Genomic DNA, 19,564 nt, shown 5'->3' with positions numbered 1-19,564 from the left:
GCAGGATCAGTAATCTCCGGAAGGTTTATAAAGAGACGGACAGCACTGTGGAAGCTTTGAGAGGTGTGTTCAGTCATGTGATCCCATAGGTAATGTTCTGTTAACTTGAGAAATATGAACATGGAGTAAAATGGAGCATGCAGTGTGCATAAGGTCAAGTAGGGAGGCGACATAGACCGATTGTCTGGCAGTCGGAGGGTTGCCGGTTCAAACCCCGCCCTGGGCGTGTCGAAGTGTCCTTGAGCAAGACACCTAACCCCTAACTGCTCTGGCGAATGAGAGGCATCAATTGTAAAGCGCTTTGGATAAAAGCGCTATATAAATGCAGTCCATTTACCATTTACCAAGTAAGCATATGCATGTGTACTGTATGTGTGCTTACCATAGCCGAGCTCGGATAATTAAACAGCACTGTATGCAGTGTGAGAGTGGGTGGGGCTAATGCACTGCAGTGTGAACGTGGGTGGGGCTAATGCACTGCAGTGTGGGTGTGGGTGGGGATAAAGCACTGCAGTGTGGGTGTGGGTGGGGCTAATGCACTGCAGTGTGAACGTGGGTGGGGCTAATGCACTGCAGTGTGAACGTGGGTGGGGCTAATGCACTGCAGTGTGAGTGGGTGGGGCTAATGCACTGCAGTGTGAGTGGGTGGGGCTAATGCACTGCAGTGTGAGTGTGGGTGGGGCTAATGCACTGCAGTGTGGTGTGGGTGGGGATAAAGCACTGCAGTGTGAGAGTGGGTGGGGCTAATGCACTGCAGTGTGAACGGGGGTGGGGCTAATGCACTGCAGTGTGAGTGGGTGGGGCTAATGCACTGCAGTGTGAGTGTGGGTGGGGCTAATGCACTGCAGTGTGGGTGTGGGTGGGGATAAAGCACTGCAGTGTGAGAGTGGGTGGGGCTTCCCACATTAGCAAATGTCATTAGCCCACCACTACACTGCAGTGCATTACCCCACCATTCACACTGCAGTGATTAGCCACACGTTCACTGCAGTGTGAGAGTGGGTGGGGCTAATGCACTGCAGTGTGAATGTGGGTGGGGCTAATGAATTCTTACAAGTGGGATGGGATTTGCTGATGGTACTGTGAGGGTGGGAGGAGCATTGTGAGGGTGGGTGGGAGGGGCATTGTGAGGGAGGGTGGGAGGAGCATTGTGAGGGAGGGTGGGAGGAGCATTGTGAGGCAGGGTGGGAGGGGCATTGTGAGGTTGGGAGGGAGGGGCTAATTGCTCTCCTCTGTAGGTCTCTCGTTTGATATCTGCGAAGGCCAGATCACTGCCCTGCTGGGGCACAGTGGGGCTGGGAAGTCCACCCTGATGAACATCCTGTGTGGAATCTGCCCTCCTACTGAAGGTACATTACACTGGCACTACATGCACTAGACACACACTATACACAGTACACACACTATACAGACTATACACAGTACATGCACTAGACACACACTATACACAGTACACACACTATACACAGTACACGCACTAGACAGACTATACACAGTACATGCACTAGACACAAACTATACACAGTATACGTACTATACACACTATACACAGTACATGCACTATACAAACTATACACAGTACACACACTATACACAGTACACGCACTAGACGCAAACTATACACAGTATATGCAGTATACACACTATACACAGTACAAACACTATACTCACTATACACAGTATACACACTATACACAGTACACACACTATACACAGTATACGCACTATACACAGTACATGCACTAGACACGAACTGTATACACTATACACAGTACACACACTATACACAGTATACGCACTATACACACTACACAGTATACACACTGTACACAGTACACACACCATACACAGTACACGCACTATACATACTATACACAGTATACACAGTACATGCACTATACACACTGTGCACTGTACACACACTACACACACTTTACACACACTATACACTATACCCTACACACACACACTACTACACACACTATACACTATACCCTGTACCCGCAGGCTACACACACTTTACACACGCTATACGCTATGCAGTAAACACACTACACACTTGACACGCACATTATAAAAGGCCCTGTACACATGCTTTACTCACGCTATACACTATGCAGTAAACACACTACACACTTGACACACACATTATAATATTCCCTGTACACATGCTTTACTCACGCTATACACTATGCAGTAAACACACTACACACATTATAATATGCCCTGTACACATGCTTTACTCACACTATACACTATGCAGTAAACACACTACACACATTATAATATTCCCTGTACACATGCTTTACTCACACTATACACTATGCAGTAAACACACTACACATTATAATATGCCCTGTACACATGCTTTACTCACGCTATACACTATGCAGTAAACACACTACACACATTATAATATACCCTGTACACATGCTTTACTCACGCTATACACTATGCAGTAAACACACTACACACATTATAATATGCCCTGTACACATGCTTTACTCACGCTATACACTATGCAGTAAACACACTACACACATTATAATATGCCCTGTACACATGCTTTACTCACGCTATACACTATGCAGTAAACACACTACACACATTATAATATGCCCTGTACACATGCTTTACTCACGCTATACACTATGCAGTAAACACACTACACACATTATAATATTCCCTGTACACATGCTTTACTCACACTATACACTATGCAGTAAACACACACTACACACATTATAATATGCCCTGTACACATGCTTTACTCACGCTATACACTATGCAGTAAACACACTACACACATTATAATATGCCCTGTACACATGCTTTACTCACGCTATACACTATGCAGTAAACACACTACACACATTATAATATGCCCTGTACACATGCTTTACTCACGCTATACACTATGCAGTAAACACACTACACACATTATAATATGCCCTGTACACATGCTTTACTCACGCTATACACTAAGCAGTAAACACACTACACACATTATAATATGCCCTGTACACATGCTTTACTCACGCTATACACTATGCAGTAAACACACTACACACATTATAATATGCCCTGTACACATGCTTTACTCACACTATACACTATGCAGTAAACACACTACACACATTATAATATGCCCTGTACACATGCTTTACTCACACTATACACTATGCAGTAAACACACTACACACATTATAATATGCCCTGTACACATGCTTTACTCACACTATACACTATGCAGTAAACACACTACACACATTATAATATTCCCTGTACACATGCTTTACTCACGGTTACTTTAAGTTGCACTGTTGAGTTCCCCGTATGTGGCAGAGGCATATGAAGAAATCCAAGAGCAGGTTTTTCGACGTTGTAGTAGCATTCTAAATATAAGCCAGGTTGTAAGCTACTAATGGGTTGGTTCGAACAATGTTGAGTTTTGTGAATTTATTAAAAGTAAAAATTCTCTAGATCCAAAGCAGAAATATTCAAGCCCCAAACCTTTTGTGTGAAACAAAGAACATTCCAATATGGTCAAAAAACCATGTGCTCACCAATCCCATCCACCTCTTCCCTAAGCACTTCCTATATGCTACCTGGCTAAAGGTGGTCCCCACAAAACAAGCATTTCAAAATAAAAGTACATACAAGAATAATGGCTCCAACATACTATAAACTATACACGCGCACGCACCCACCATCACCCAAATCTGAAATGTTTCCACAGTATGCGGCCCCTCATTTGCATGTTTGTATTCACTGCTGCAGTGTCCTGTCAGATGAGCTCTCCAGCAGTGCTAATTAATGCCCCTACAGCTTTTTCTGAGGGAGCTGTCTGATTGGCCCGTTTGCTATGTGGTGGTTGATTGGTTGTGCACCTGTCAGGCGCAGCCACTATCTACGGCTCGTCAGTGGGTGAGATGGCAGAGGGGGCGGAGCTGAGGCAGCTGGTGGGGATCTGTCCGCAGTTCAACATCATGTTTGATGTTCTCACCGTGGAGGAACACCTGCGCGTGTTCGCTGCTATTAAAGGCATCAGTTCTGCAGAGACCGCTGGAGAGGTGAGCACACGCTACACACACACACACACACTCACTCTCTCTCAGTGTGCGTGAGTGTGAGAGAGAGAGAGTGTATGTGTGTGTGAACACCCTGTGATCTAACACTCTCTGTGTCTAGGTGTCGAAGGTTCTGCGGGATTTGGACTTGGAGAAGATCAAAGACGCTCAGGCCCGGAAACTGAGTGGAGGCCAGAAGCGAAAGCTGTGTGTGGGAATCGCCATCCTGGGGGACCCTAAGGTGTGTGTGTGTGTGTGTGTGTGTGTCTGTGAGCGTGTGAGCGTGAGTGTGAGCGTGAGTGTGAATGTGAGTGTGTATGAGTGTGAGTGTGAGTGTGTATAAATGTGTGAGTGTGTGTGTGTGAGAGAGTGTGAGTGTGTGTGTGTGCGTAGAAATGTGTGTGTGTGTGTGTGTGCGTGCGTTTAAATGTGTGAATGAGTGTGTGTGTGTGAGAGAGTGTGAGTGTGTGTGTATGTGCGTATAAATGTGTGAGTGTTCGTGTGTGTATAAATGTGAGTGTGTATGTATGTGTGCGCGTGCATGTGTGTATGTGTGTGTGTATAAATGTGTATATAAATGCGTGTGTGTGTGTATAAATGTGTATATAAATGCGTGTGTGTGTGTATAAATGTGTATATAAATGCGTTTGTGTGTGTATAAATGTGTATATAAATGCGTGTGTATAAATGTGTGTGCGTGTGTATAAATGTGTATATAAATGCGTGTGTATAAATGTGTATATAAATGCGTGTGCGTGTGTATAAATGTGTATATAAACGCCTGTGCAGGTGCTGCTGCTGGACGAGCCCACTGCAGGTATGGATCCCTGCTCCAGGCACCAGGTGTGGGCTCTGCTCCAGGCCCGGAGGGCTGGGCGGGTCACTGTGCTCAGCACACACTACATGGACGAGGCTGACATCCTGGCAGGTACCCCACACTCCTCCCTGCCTCCCTCCATCCCGGCCTCTCTCTATCCCGCTCTCCATCCCACCCTCTTCCTCTCTCTCTCTCTCCCTCCCTCCCTCCATCCCACCCTCCTCTTCTCTCTCTCCCTCCCCCCTCCTTCCATCCCCTCATCCCGCTCTCTTCTTCTCTCTCTCCCTCCCCCCTCCTTCCATCCCCTCATCCCGCCCTCTTCCTCCCCCCTGCTGTGCTGCTGGTGCCCTGAGTTCAGCCCTGAGTTCAGCCCTGAGTTCAGCCCTGAGTTCAGCCCTGAGTTCAGCCCTGAGTTCAGCCCTGAGTTCAGCCCTGAGTTCAGCCCTGAGTTCAGCTCTGAGTTGCGCCCCAGCTGAGCAGCCCAGTGATTTGGCAGCACTCTTTCGCCTGTGCAGGTGCTCCTCTGGTCTTTTCCCACAGATATTTTAAGTGGCTAAAACATCTTCATAAACTTCATCAAATAGACCCCAGAAGAAGGAGAAAATGGTATTTCTTACTGTGGAATAATTCAGATTACCTGGATGTCTCAAATATGAAAAAATTTTTTTTTATTATTTTAAAATTCCTTAGTCAAAGAATTGCCAGTCAACTAAGATTTTTTTGTTGAAGACAGCCCTAGAATCCTGTTTGATGAGATTCAGCCATGGCCTTTAAAAAACAAAAAAATTAACAAATCTGGCTTCCCTCTCTTGCTCTGTCTTTTTTCAGATCGTAAGGCTGTGATCTCTCAGGGTTGGGTTAAGGTTTATCAGTGTAATCTGGCCTCCCTCTCTTTCTCACTCTCCTCTCTCAGATTGGAAGGCGGTGCTCTCTCAGGGTTGGGTTACGGTTGGGTTAGGGTTTATCAGTGTAATCTGGCCTCCCTCTCTTTCTCTCTGTCCTCTCTCAGATTGGAAGGCGGTGCTCTCTCAGGGTTGGGTTAGGGTTGGGTTATGGTTTATCAGTGTAATCTGGCCTCCCTTCTGTTTCTCACTCTCCTCTCTCAGATCGGAAGGCGGTGCTTTCTCAGGGTCAGTTGAAATGTGTGGGTTCTTCCCTCTACCTCAAGACCAAGTGTGGAGTTGGCTACAACCTCAGGTACCTACACCTGTAATAACACCACCTCAGGTACCTACACCTGTAATAATACCACCTCAGGTACCCACACCTGTAACAACACCACCTCAGGTACCCACACCTGTAATAACACCACCTCAGGTACCTACACCTGTAATAACACCACCTCAGATACCCATACCTGTAATAACACCACCTCAGGTACCCACACCTGTAATAACACCATCTCAGGTTAACCTACCCTGTAATAACACCACCTCAGATACCCATACTGTTAACCACCTCAGGTCCCACACTGTAATAACACCATCTAGGTACCACATGTATATACCATCAGGTCCTACTGTGAATACACCACCAGTGTGTTGTAATGGTGTCAGTAGGGTGTTGCCAGTAGGTGTCAGGTCTTGACTTTAGCTATGGTTGTAGCACGTACTGTATTAGTATGTTGTTTGTTGCAGATGTGTGCTGTTTTCAGTATTCTTGTCAGTTGTGTTATTAAGATGGTGTTTCAGTTTGTTTTTGTCAGTATGTTACACCTTGTAGATTGTCAGTTGTTTGTGTGTTTTCAGATGTTTGTGTGTGTGTTCATTGTGTTTGTTTGTCAGTAGTGTGTGTGTGGTTGTTTGTAACGTGTTGTTTGTCAGTAGTGTGTTTGTAGTGTGTGTTTGTCAGTATGTTGTTTGTCAGTAGTGTGTGTTGTCTAGTGTTGTGTTTGTAGTAGTGTGTTGTCGTATTGTGTTATAGTGTATGTTGTCAGTAGTGTGTTTGTTAGGTGTGTTTTCTAGTGTGTGTTAGTATGTTTTTGTCAGTAGTGTGTTTGTTAGTAGTGTGTTTAGTAGTGTGTTTTGTAGTAGTTTTGTGTGTAGTTTGTCAGTAGTGTGTGTTTAGTAGTGTTTAGTAGTGTGTGTTGTCAGTAGTGTGTGTAGTAGTGTATTGTCAGTAGTGTGTGTTTGTTAGTAGTGTGTTGTGGTTATAGTGTTGTTAGTAGTTGTGTTTAGTATATGTTGTCGTGTTTTAGTAGTGTGTTTGTCAGGAGTGTGTGTTTCTTAGAGTGTTAGTAGTGTATGTTTGTCAGTAGTGTGTGTTTGTTATGTGTGTTTAGTAGTGTGTGTTTGTCAGTAGTGTGTGTTAGTAGTGTTGTTTAGTATGTGTGTTGTAGTATTGTTTTAGTGTGTGTGTTGTAAGTTGTTTCTATGTAGTTGGTAGTTGTGTACTAGTGTATGTTTCAGTGTGTGTTGTAGTGTTGTTTTTAGTAGGTGTGTTTTGTCAGTAGTGTGTTGTAGTGTGTGTGTTGTCAGTGTGTTTGTAGTGTGTGTTGTAGTATGTTCAGTAGTGTGTGTTTGTAGTAGTGTGTTTGTATAGTGTCGTAGTGTGTGTGTTGTCCAGTAGTGTGTGTTTGTCAGTGTGTGTGTTTGTCAGTACTGTTTTTGTCAGTTGTGTGTGTTAGTAGTGTGTGTTTGTCAGTACTGTTTTTGTCAGTAGTGTGTGTTAGTAGTGTATGTTAGTCAGTAGTGTGTGTTTGTCAGTAATGTGTTTGTCAGTAGTGTGTTTGTCCGTAGTGTTTTTGTCAGTAGTGTGTGTTCGTGTATGTTTGTCAGTAGTGTGTGTTAGTAGTGCGTGTTTGTCAGTACTGTTTTTGTCAGTAGTGTGTGTTACTAGTGTGTGTTTGTCAGTAGTGTTTTTGTCAGTATTGTGTTAATAGTGTATGTTAGTCAGTAGTGTGTTTGTTAGGAGTGTGTGTTTCTTAGAACTGTGTGTTAGTACTGTATATTTGTCAGTAGTGTGTGTTTGTTAGTAGTGTGTTAGTAGTGTGTGTTTGTCAGTAGTGTGTTAGTAGTGTATGTTTGTCAGTAGTGTGTGTTTGTTGTGTGTTAGTAGTGTGTGTTTGTCAGTAGTGTGTTAGTAGTGTATATTTGTCAGTAGTGTGTGTTTGTTAGTAGTGTGTTAGTAGCGTGTTATTAGTGTATGTTAGTAGTTTGTGTTACTAGTATATGTTTGTCAGTAGTGTGTGTTAGTAGTGTGTTTGTCAGGAGTGTGTGTTTCTTAGCACTGTGTGTTAGTAGTGTATGTTTGTCAGTAGTGTGTGTTTGTTAATGGTGTGTTAGTAGTGTGTGTTTGTCAGTAGTGTGTGTTAGTAGTGTATGTTTGTTAGTAATGTGTGTTTGTCAGTAGTGTGTTATTAGTGTGTGTGTGTTAGTAGTTTGTCTTACTAGTGTATGTTTGCCAGTAGTTTGTGTTACTAGTGTATGTTTTCCAGTAGTGTGTATTAGTAGTGTGTGTTTTTCAGTAGCGTGTGTTTGTCAGTAGTGTGTGTTAGTAGTGTGTGTTTGTCAGTAGTGTTTTTGTCAGTAGTGTGTGTTAGTAGTGTATGTTAGTCAGTAGTGTGTGTTTGTTAGTAGTGCGTGTTTGTCAGTAGTGTGCTTTTGTTAGAATTGTGTGTTAGTAGTGTATGTTAGTCAGTAGTGTGTGTTTGTCAGTGTGTTTTTGTTAGAATTGTGTGTTTGTTAGTAGTGTGTGTTTGTCAGTAATGTGTTTGTCAGTAGTCTGTGTTTGTTAGTAGCGTGTGTTTGTCCGTAGTGTTTTTGTCATTAGTGTGTGTTAGTGTATGTTTGTCAGTATTGTGTGTTTGTCAGTAGTGTGTGTTAGTAGTGTGTGTTTGTCAGTAGTGTTTTTGTCAGTATTGTGTGTTAGTAGTGTGTGTTTGTTAGTAGTGTTTTTGTTAGAATTGTGTGTTTGTTAGTAGTGTGTGTTTGTCTGTAGTGTGTGTTAGTAGTGTATGTTTGTCAGGAGTGTGTCTTGTTAGAAGTGTATGTTTGTGTGGTATTTTTATTGTTTGTCTGTTTGTTACCGTGCAGAATGTCAGTGACGGAGGCGAGTGAGGTAGAACGTATCACCGCATTGGTCAAGCAGCACATCGCCAAAGCGCAGTTGTCACGGCAGCAGGAGGCGGAGCTCATGTACACACTGCCATTTGAAAGCATGGACATGTTCTCAGGTGTGATGTGTGTTCAGTAACTGCCTCCTCAGAAGGGGCGTGGCTTCACCCAGTCACATAGAAGCAGCTCATATCCATTTTTCCTGTTAGTGTTACATTAAGCAACCCCCCTCTGAATGTATCATCTCTCTCTCTCTCCTACTCTTACTCTCTTTCTTTCTCTCTCTCTTTCTCTCCCCCCTCTTTCTCTCTCTCTCTTGCAGGTCTCTTCTCTGAACTGGACTGTCGGCCGGACCTCAGCATTACCAACTACGGGGTTTCCATGACAACGCTGGAGGATGTCTTCCTGCGATTGGAGGCTGAGGCTGAGGTGGACCAAGCAGGTGAGGGTGTGGTCTGTTTGTGCTGTTTTAGGGTGTGGTCTGTGCTGGTTTAGGGTGTGGCCTGTTTGTGCTGGTTTAGGGTGTGGTCTGTTTGTGCTGGTTTAGGGTGTGGTCTGTTTGTGCTGGTTTAGGGTGTGGCCTGTTTGTGCTGGTTTAGGATGTGGCCTGTTTGTGCTGGTTTAGGGTGTGGTCTGTTTGTGCTGGTTTAGGGCGTGGTCTGTTTGTGCTGGTTTAGGGTGTGGTCTGTGCTGGTTTAGGGTGTGGCCTGTTTGTGCTGGTTTAGGGTGTGGTCTGTTTGTGCTGGTATAGGGTGTGGTCTGTGCTGTTTTAGGGCGTGGTCTGTTTGTGCTGGTCTAGGGTGTGGTCTGTGCTGGTTTAGGTCGTGGCATGTTTGTGCTGGTTTAGGGTGTGGCCTGTTTTTGCTGGTTTAGGGTGTGGCTTGTTTGTGCTGGTTGAGGGTGTGGCCTGTTTGTGCTGGTCTAGGGTGTGGTCTGTGCTGTTTTAGGGCATGGTCTGTTTGTGCTGGTCTAGGGTGTGGTCTGTGCTGGTTTAGGGTGTGACCTGTTTGTGCTGGTTTAGGGTGTGGCCTGTTTGTGCTGGTTTAGGGCGTGGCCTGTTTGTGCTGGTTTAGGGTGTGGCCTGTTTGTGCTGGTTTAGGGTGTGGCCTGTTTGTGCTGTTTTAGGGTGTGGCCTGTTTGTGCTGTTTTAGGGTGTGGCCTGTTTGTGGTGGTTTAGGATGTGGTCTGTTTGTGCTGGTTTAGGATGTGGCCTGTTTGTGCTGGTTTAGGGTATGGCCTGTTTGTGCTGTTTTAGGGTGTGGCCTGTTTGTGCTGTTTTAGGGTGTGGCCTGTTTGTGCTGTTTTAGGGTGTGGCCTGTTTGTGGTGGTTTAGGATGTGGTCTGTTTGTGCTGGTTTAGGATGTGGCCTGTTTGTGCTGGTTTAGGGTATGGCCTGTTTGTGCTGTTTTAGGGTGTGGCCTGTTTGTGCTGGTTTAGGGTGTGGTCTGTTTGTGCTGGTTTGGGGTGTGGCCTGTTTGTGCTGTTTTATGGCGTGGCCTGTTTGTGGTGGTCTAGGGTGTGGTCTGTGTTGGTTTAGGGTGTGGCCTGTTAGTGCTGGTTTAGGGTATGGCCTGTTTGTGCTGTTTTAGGGTGTGGCCTGTTTGTGCTGGTTTAGGGTGTGGTCTGTTTGTGCTGCTTTAGGTTGTGGCCTTTTTGTGCTGTTATATTTTAAAGTTAAATGGATGAAGGTGGTAAAATTACATTAATTGCATATTTCCATTTCTCTCGCCTTTCTTTTTCCCCCTACCTCTTTAATTGTTTAATTATCATGTTGTATATGTTGCATTTTAATATGCTGTGATGTTATACGGCTGCTTCCTTGGCCAGGTCTCTCTTGTAAAAGAGATTTTGATCTCAATGCTCAATGGGACTTCCTGGTAAAATAAAGGTTTAAATAAAAAATAAAATAATTATTTGACTTCTCTCTCCCCCCCCCCTTTCTCCCTCTCTCCCTCCTTTCTCTCCCCTCCTCTCCCCCTCCCTTCTCTCCCCCTCTCGCTCTCTCCCTCTTTTTCCCCCTCTCCCTCCCTTCTCTCCCTTACTCTCTCCCCTCTCTCTCTCTCTCTCTCTCTCTCTCCCTCTTTCTCCCCCCTCTCCCTCTCTCGTCCCCCTTCCCTCCCTTCTCTCTCCCCTATCTCTCTCTCTCTCTCCCTCTTTCTCCCCCTCTCCCTCTCTCGTCCCCCTTCCCTCCCTTCTCTCTCCCCTCTCTCTCTCTCTCTCTCCCTCCCTTTTCTTCCCCACTCTCTCTCCCTCCCTTCTCTTCCTCTCTCTCTCTCTCTCTCCCTCCTCTCCTCTCTCCCCCTCTCTCTCTCCTCTCTCTTCTCCCTCTCTCTCTCCCCTCCTCCTCTCTCCCCCTCTCTCTCCCTCTCTCTCTCTCTCCTCCTCTCTCCCCCTCTCTCTCTCCCTCTCCTCCCTCTCTCCCCCCCTCTCTCTCCCTCTCTCTCTCTCTCTCCCCTCCCTCCCTCTCTCCCCTCTCTCTCTCTCTCTCCCTCCCTTCTCTTCCCCACTCTCTCTCTCTCTCCCTCCCTTCTCTTCCCCACTCTCTCTCTCTCCTCTCCCTCCCTCCTCTCCCCTCTCCTCGCTCTCTCTTTCTCTCCCTCCTTCTCTTCCCCACTCTCTCGCTCTTTCCTCCTTCTCTCTCTCTCTCCCTCTCTCTCCTTCTCTCTCTCTCTCTCTCTCTCTCTCTTCCCCTCTCTCTCTCTCCCTCCCTCTCGTCCCCCTTCCCTCCCTCCTCTCCCCCACTCTCTCTCCCCCTCTCCCTCTCCCTCTCTCTCTCTCTCAGACTACAGTGTGTTTGATCAGGAGCTGGTGGAGGCTGAGGCCTCTTCGCTGGAGGACATGGATGAGCGGCTGCTCTCCTTCTCAGACGGCGGTTCTGAAGGCGTGGCCGGCCCCGCCCTGTGGAGACAGCAGTGTGGGGCCGTGACCCGGCTGCACATGCTCAGTCTGTGGCGCGAGAAACCGCTGATCTACATGTGAGACACGTTGCTACGGTTACCGCCTGGCCCAGGATAATAACTTCTTGGGTGACCCAAACCCAAACCCAAACCTAACACCACACACCCTGCTGTGTCCTGCGCCGCACTACAGAGCACAGAAAAGTGCACGTCTTTGGTCTGAAATGAGGGGGAAACCTTGTTTGCCTTTTCGAAAGGAGAGCAGGCCAGTAACCTACCATGACAGTGTATAGACCTGTTATTACCTTTTATAACAAGGTGTTGCAGATGAATACCAGTATGGCACAGTGCCACATCATGGACTTATCATGGATATCGTGAGAAAGTGTTTAAAAATAAAGTTGTGGTACTTATGTGATGGTACATGTACTTAAAACATGGGGCAAATATGTTGCCAATCCCACAAATTTGTTGTGCAGTACATCGGTAATATTAGCAAACTTTGCAAGTTATTGCTGTGGCTGTCAATTAAGCAAACCGTTAATGATACTGTTTGGACATACTGCACTGATTATACCGTCTGGGCATTGGAGGGTATTGTATCTAATACCAATGTGTTTCATTCAATTTTATTAGTGAGAGCATTGCTACAGTAAGTAGCTAATATTAGCTATAGTTAGCCACCTAACGTCTAGTTAACTAAATGCGTGGTGTTAACGTACGTGCTGACGTGTTGCTGTTTTAGGCCCATATTGTTAGCTAGCTAGCTTGATGTAAGTGTATATAACGTGACCTATATGTCATGTCGGTGCAGTATGTTCGGGTTGGATATTTCTCACACCTATAAAGTACAGTGTTATGGGAAATATGATCATACATTTGATACACTCCGATGTAATATCCCGGCTCTGTGTTTATACCCCTTGATGGAGAGCAGGCTCATGTCAGCATTAAGGCTGATCTATTTAATATCCTGACTTTTGAGGCTTTCAACAAATGCAAACATTTTACACGAAACTTCGTTTTTCTAAATAATTTCAGTGTCATAGCACTCAAATTGTGAAATGATGTACATGCTCTATAGCGAATAGGTAACACAAACCACTGACCCCCTTTCTTTTTCTCCTCCCCCCCCCAGCTTGGCCACGTTTGGGACTTTCCTGCTGTCAGTTCTGATAGTGTCCCTGACCACAGGAAACATTCAGTTCCAGTCCCCAGAACGGCAGCTTCTCCCGGTCTACCTGCTGGGCCCGAATCGGACAGCCCAGCGGTACAGCACCTCACTGCTGGTGCACAACTCCACTGGTGAGCTGAGCCCCACCCTAACCCTACCCCCCCCCCCCCCACCGCTGACCCTAGCTCTACCCCCCCACCGCTGACCATAACCCTACCCCCCCCCCCCACCGCTGACCATAACCCTAGCCCCCCCACCACTGACCCTAACCTTACCCCCCCTCCACCGTTGACCCTAGCTCTACCCCCCCACCGCTGACCATAACCCTACCCCCCCCCCCACCGCTGACCCTAACCTTACCCCCCCTCCACTGCTGACCCTAGCTCTACCCCCCCTCCACCGCTGACCCTACCTCCACCCCCCTCCACCGCTGACCATAACCCTACCCCCCCCCCCCACCGCTGACCCTAACCTTACCCCCCTCCACCGCTGACCATAACCCTACCCCCCCCACCGCTGACCCTAGCTCTACCCCCCCTCCACTGCTAACCCTAGCTCTACCCCCCTCCACCGCTGACCCTAACCTTACCCCCTCCACCGCTGACCATAACCCTACGCCCCCCCCCCCACCGCTGACCATAACCCTACCCCCCCCCCACCGCTGACCCTAACCTTACCCCCCCTCCACCGCTGACCATAACCCTAGCCCCCCCCACCGCTGACCCTAACCTTACCCCCCCTCCACCGTTGACCCTAGCTCTACCCCCCCTCCACCGCTGACCCACATTACTGTCTGTCTGACCTCTCCACAGACACACACATTACTGTCTGTCTGTCTGTCTGTCCTCTGCACAGACACACACATTACTGTCTGTCCTCTGCACAGACACACACATTACTCTCTGTCTGTCTGTCCTTTGCACAGATGCAGATATCTCTGAGTTCCTGCACTGTGTGGAGTCCCAGGACATTGTGGTGGAGTTGCAGAAGGATCTGGACTACATGGCAATTGCTCCACATAGTGCAGCCATCACTGTCACCGGGACCAGCAGGGTAACAACATCAAGCAGGAAAACAGCAGATAAGAAATAGGGTAGACTACCTGGAGTAGTGTATGAGTAGAGTAGGTTAGAGTACAGCTGGAGTAGTGTATGTGTAGAGTAGGTTAGAGTACAGCTGGAGTAGTGTATGAGTAGAGTAGGTTAGAGTACAGCTGGAGTAGTGTATATGATGTTCAGTTTTCTTTCTGGATTTGGCCTCCTCGCCTTCTTGCCTGACCTGGTTTGTGGGCGTGTTCCTCTGCTCTGATTGGCTGCAGGATGTGAAGTACCAGGTTGCGTTTAACAGCACCACTGTGCACTCCCTGCCCATGGTGGTGAACGTGCTGAGCAACGCCCTGCTGCGCTGTCACAACGGCTCGGGCCACATCCGCACCTGGACCAGACCCTTCCAGTTTGTGAGTGGGGGTGTTTGTGTGTGTGTGAGTGTGTGAGTGTGAGTGTGAGTGTGTGTGTGTGAGTCTGTGAGTGTGTGAGTGTGTGAGTGAGTGTGAGTGTGAGTGTTTGTGTGTGTGTGTGTGTGTGAGAGAGTGTGAGTGTGTGAGTGTGAGTGTGAGTGTGAGTGTGAGTGTGTGAGTGTGTGAGTGTGTGAGTGTGTGAGTGTGAGAGTGTGAGAGTGTGAGAGTGTGAGAGTGTGAGAGAGTGTGAGAGTGAGTGTGAGTGTGAGTGTGTGTGTGAGAGTGTGTGTGTGTGTGAGTGTGAGTGTGTGAGAGTGTGTGTGTGTGTGTGTGAGTGTTTGTGAGTGGGGGTGTTTGTGAGTGGGGGTGAGTGTGAGTGGGGGTGAGTGTGAGTGTGAGTGTGTGTGTGTGTGTGTGTATATACTGACTGGTTTTCTCCTGGTCTGAGCAGCAGATGACGGGCGGCATGTCCTATGCACTGGTGTACATTGAGGCTGTGCTTCTGGGCCTGCTTGTCGCCGGCACCCCCGCCTACTTCGCCATGGAGCATACGCGTGACCGGGAGGTGAGGCCTCACACACACACACACATGCACACATTCTCACGTGCACACACACACACACACACTCACACATTCTCACGTGCACACACACACACACACACATTCACACTAACATGCACGGATACACACCATACAACACATTTGTTTTGACTGAATAGCCTGATTTTAATCTGAGATGTTCACTTTTCGACCACCTCTGTGGAGATGGTTTGATGCTGGTTTCTCTGGGAGAGACTACAGGAGGATAGGGGTGTTGAGTTATGATTCTAGTTCAATACTGGTTTAAGATTGCCTGTTTCTTCTCAGCGCTGGCCTATGATTGGCTGTGTGTGCTCAGCACTGGTTTATGATATGCTATGTGTACTCAACACTGATTTATGATTGACTTTGTGTGCTCCGTACTGGTTTGTGGTTGGCTATGTGTGCTCAGCTCTGGTTTATGATTGGCTGTGTGTGCTCAGCACTGGTTTATGATTGGCTTTGTGTGCTCAGAGCTGGTTTATGATTGGCTTTGTGTGCTCAGAGCTGGTTTATGATTGGCTGTGTATGCTCAGTACTGGTTTATGATTGGCTGTGTGTGCTCATTGCTGGTTTATGATTTTTCGTGTATGCTCAGTACTGGTTTATGATTAGCTGTATTTTCTCAGCACTGGTTTATGATTTGCCGTGTATGCTCAGCACTGGTTTATGATTGGCTGTGTGTGTTGCAGATTAAGTGTCGCACCACGCTGCGTGTGTCGGGGCTGGTTCCCTCGGCGTACTGGTGTGGGCGGGGCCTGGTGGACGTGCCGCTCTTCTACGTCCAGATCATCTGCATGGTGGCCACACTGTTTGCCTTCCACGCCTCTGACCTGCTGTACTCCACTGCAGTCGCCTTTACGGTCAGTACATTACATCACATTACAGGCATTTAGCAGACGCTCATCTCCAGAGCAACTTACAACTTTTACATAGCATTTTTTTTAAAAACATTGTATCCATTTATACAGCTGAATGAAAACTGAAGCAATGCAAGTTAAGTACCTTGCTCAAGGGTACAACTGCAGTGTCCTACCTGGGAATCAAACCTATGTCACAACCCAGCTAGTTGGTCGTGACAAGGAGGGGGGACCAAACATCAGAATCAAGTATAACAAAAGATATTTATTAACTAAGGTAAATAATACTTACAAAAAGTAATGATGAAGTGTGTACATCAGTAATCAGTGGGGTGAGTGGGGGGATGCATGTGTAGTATGAAAGAGGGATGTTGTAAGGTACGGGAAAAAAATGCCACAAAAGGTTAACAAGACTAAACAGAAGTGTCCGCATGGAGAGAGGTCTCTGGGGGAATGGGGAGCGCATGTTCTTACAGCCGACCGGCCAGGTGTAGGCAGTTAGTCTGATGAGCTGTTTGGCCCGCCCACAACTCTCCTGCAGAAGGAAACGGACACAGAGCACGAAAGAGCCCGAGCAGACCGTCACACCTATGACCGTTCAGTTACAAGCCCAGTTCCTCACCCACTGTGCTACACTGCCACCCTGTACAGGTGCCCAGCAGGGGGCACCCTTCTACACGCACTACCCATCTATGGCCATGTGACTCTCTCCTCTCTGCAGATCTTTTGTGTGATTGGCTCTGGCCTGATCATGTGACTCTCTCCTCTCTGCAGATCCTGTGTGTGATTGGCTCTGGCCTGATCATGTGACTCTCTCCTCTCTGCAGATCCTGTGTGTGATTGGCTCTGGCCTGATCATGTGACTCTCTCCTCTCTGCAGATCCTGTGTGTGATTGGCTCTGGCCTGATCATGTGACTCTCTCCTCTCTGCAGATCCTGTGTGTGATTGGTTCTGGCCCAGCTGTAATTCTTTTTACGTACGCCATGTCTTTCATGTTTACGCGCATTCAGAGCAACCGTGACTTCCTCTCTGTCGTGTTCATGATGGTGAGTCCAGCCTGCCCTTAAATCCAAGCCACACCCACCTCACAGCCTAGCCACACCCACCTCCACATCTCAGCCACACCCACCTCACAGCCTAGCCACACCCACCTCCACATCTCAGCGACACCCACCTCCATATCTCAGGCACACCCACCTCACAGCCTAGCCACACCCACCTCCACATCTCAGCCACTCCCACCTCACAGCCTAGCCACACCCACCTCACATCCTAGCCACACCTACCTCCACAGCCGAGCCACACCCACCCCCACAGCCGAGCCACACCCACCTCACAGCCTAGCAACACCCACTTTCACATCTCAGCCACACCCACCTCACAGCCTAGCAACACCCACCTCCACATCTCAGCCACACCCACCTCACAGCCTAGCAACACCCACCTCCACATCTCAGCCACACCCACCTCACAGCCTAGCCACACCCACCTCCACATCTCAGCCACACCCACCTCACAGCCTAGCCACACCCACCTCCACATCTCAGCCACACCCACCTCACAGCCTAGCCACACCCACCTCCACATCTCAGCCACACCCACCTCACAGCCTAGCCACACCCACCTCCACATCTCAGCCACACCCACCTCACAGCCTAGCCACACCCACCTCCACATCTCAGCCACACCCACCTCACAGCCTAGCCACACCCACCTCCACATCTCAGCCACACCCACCTCATCATCTCAGCCACACCCACCTCACATCTCAGCCACACCCACCTCATAGCCTAGCCACACCCACATCCACATCTCAGCCACACCCACCTCACAGCCTAGCCACACCCACCTTCACATCTCAGCCACACCCACCTCACAGCCTAGCCAACCCCACCGCCACAGCCTAGCCATTTCAACACGTTAAAGCCGCTATAGTACGTATGCTCACACAGCAAAATGACAGTTGGCTGTATGTCTCTTTGACATTTAAAATAAATAGTGTGTAGTGTGTGGTGTTTAGTATGTTAGTGTCTAGAATGTGGTGGTTAGTGTGTTAGCATGTAGCATGTGGTGTTTAGCCTGTTGTGTGTAGCATGTGGTGTGTTGCATGTTAGTGTGTAGCAGGTGGTGTGTTGCATGTTAGTGTGTAGCGGGTGGTGTGTTGCATGTTAGTGTGTAGCATGTGGTGTTTAGCCTGTTGTGTGTAGCGTGTGGTGTGTTGCACGTTAGTGTGTAGCATGTAGTGTTCAGCACGTTAGTGTGTAGTGTGTGGTGGTGTTTAGCCTGTTGTCTGTAGCGTGTGGTGGTTAGCGTGTGGTGACCTGTAGTGTCTTTCTCTGCAGGTGTGTGTGGTTTCTGCATCGGTGGTCCAGCTGGCCTACATTAATCAAAGTGTTCTTCTGGCCCAAGTCCTGCACAGTGTCCTCTGCTTCTTCAGCCCCTTCTACCCCCTCATCGGCTGCCTCAGCTGCATCGCCGAGGTCAGGCTGCTCCTCTTTCTCTCACTCTTTCTTTATCCCTCTGCCTCTCCCGCTCTCACCATCTGTGCTGCTTTCTCTATCACTCCATATCCCTGTCTCTATCACTCTCTCTATGTCCCTGCCTCTCTGTCACTCTCTCTATTTCTGTCTCTCTGTCAGTCTCTCTCTCCTTATCTCCCTTTCCCTCCATCCCTCTTTCTTGTTCTCTTATCTCCACCTCTCTCTTCCTCTTTTAGTTTTGTGTGACTTAAACATTGTGTTTGACCCCAGGCCACTTTCCTGACCTCTGGGTATGAAAGCCGCCGGTTCCTGTGGAAGGCTCAGCTTATGTCTGTAGTAGCGGTGAGTTTATGTGTCTGTCTGTCTGTCTGTGTGATGGAAGGCTGTATTTCTGATATGGCTGTGTCTGTATGTGTATGTAATTCAGGTGTGTCTTTGAGCGTGTCTGTGTGTGATACAGGTGTGGGTGTGGGTGTGTCTGTGTGATACAGGTGTGGGCGTGTCTGTGTGTGATGCAGGTGTGGGCGTGTCTGTGTGTGATGCAGGTATGGGTGTGTGTGTGTAATACAGGTGTGGGCGTGTCTGTGTGTGATACAGGTGTGGGTGTGTCTATATGTGATACAGGTGTGGGTGTGTCTGTGTGTGATACAGGTGTGGGTGTGTCTATATGTGATACAGGTGTGGGTGTGGGCATGTGTGATACAGGTGTGGGTGTGTCTATGTGTGATACAGGTGTGGGTGTGTCTATGTGTGATACAGGTGTGGGTGTGGGCGTGTGTGATACAGGTTTGGACGTGTCTGTGTGTGATACAGGTTTGGACGTGTCTGTGTGATACAGGTGTGGGTGTGTCTGTGTGTGATGCAGGTGTGGGTGTGTCTGTGTGGGATACAGGTGTGGGCGTGTCTGTGTGTGATACAGGTATGGGTGTGTCTATGTGTGATACAGGTGTGGGTGTGGGCGTGTGTGTGTGTGATACAGGTGTGGGTGTGTCTGTGTGTGATACAGATTTGGACGTGTGCGTGTGTGATACAGGTTTGGACTTTTCTGTGTGTGATACAGGTGTGGGCGTGTGTGTGTGTGATACAGGTGTGGGCGTGTGCGTGTGTGATACAGGTTTGGACGTGTCTGTGTGTGATACAGGTGTGGGTGTGTATCTGTGTGTGATACAGGTTT

The 19,564-nt window shown here is 47.9% G+C and overlaps 1 protein-coding gene across 6 annotated transcripts in view; it reads left to right on the top strand.

The window, feature by feature from the left end:
- abca5 (ATP-binding cassette, sub-family A (ABC1), member 5) overlaps positions 1 to 19,564 on the top strand; it is a 50,136-nt gene that overhangs the window by 18,037 nt on the left and 12,535 nt on the right. For all 6 annotated transcript variants that reach the window (XM_064324404.1, XM_064324402.1, XM_064324401.1 and 3 more), the window contains 17 exons: positions 5 to 63; positions 1,239 to 1,349; positions 3,898 to 4,073; positions 4,192 to 4,311; positions 4,860 to 4,998; positions 5,994 to 6,084; positions 8,922 to 9,061; positions 9,265 to 9,384; positions 11,725 to 11,917; positions 12,978 to 13,144; positions 13,939 to 14,066; positions 14,332 to 14,469; positions 14,921 to 15,034; positions 15,742 to 15,912; positions 16,843 to 16,956; positions 18,253 to 18,390; positions 18,661 to 18,732. In XM_064324404.1, the coding sequence (XP_064180474.1) occupies positions 5 to 63; positions 1,239 to 1,349; positions 3,898 to 4,073; positions 4,192 to 4,311; positions 4,860 to 4,998; positions 5,994 to 6,084; positions 8,922 to 9,061; positions 9,265 to 9,384; positions 11,725 to 11,917; positions 12,978 to 13,144; positions 13,939 to 14,066; positions 14,332 to 14,469; positions 14,921 to 15,034; positions 15,742 to 15,912; positions 16,843 to 16,956; positions 18,253 to 18,390; positions 18,661 to 18,732 (2,191 nt within the window). The remainder of the gene's footprint in view (positions 1 to 4; positions 64 to 1,238; positions 1,350 to 3,897; positions 4,074 to 4,191; positions 4,312 to 4,859; positions 4,999 to 5,993; positions 6,085 to 8,921; positions 9,062 to 9,264; positions 9,385 to 11,724; positions 11,918 to 12,977; positions 13,145 to 13,938; positions 14,067 to 14,331; positions 14,470 to 14,920; positions 15,035 to 15,741; positions 15,913 to 16,842; positions 16,957 to 18,252; positions 18,391 to 18,660; positions 18,733 to 19,564) is intronic.

The sequence above is a fragment of the Anguilla rostrata genome, chromosome 2 (assembly GCF_018555375.3).
Source record: "Anguilla rostrata isolate EN2019 chromosome 2, ASM1855537v3, whole genome shotgun sequence".
Classification (NCBI taxonomy): Eukaryota; Metazoa; Chordata; class Actinopteri; order Anguilliformes; family Anguillidae; genus Anguilla; species Anguilla rostrata.
This window is presented reverse-complemented; position numbering and strand designations above follow the sequence as displayed.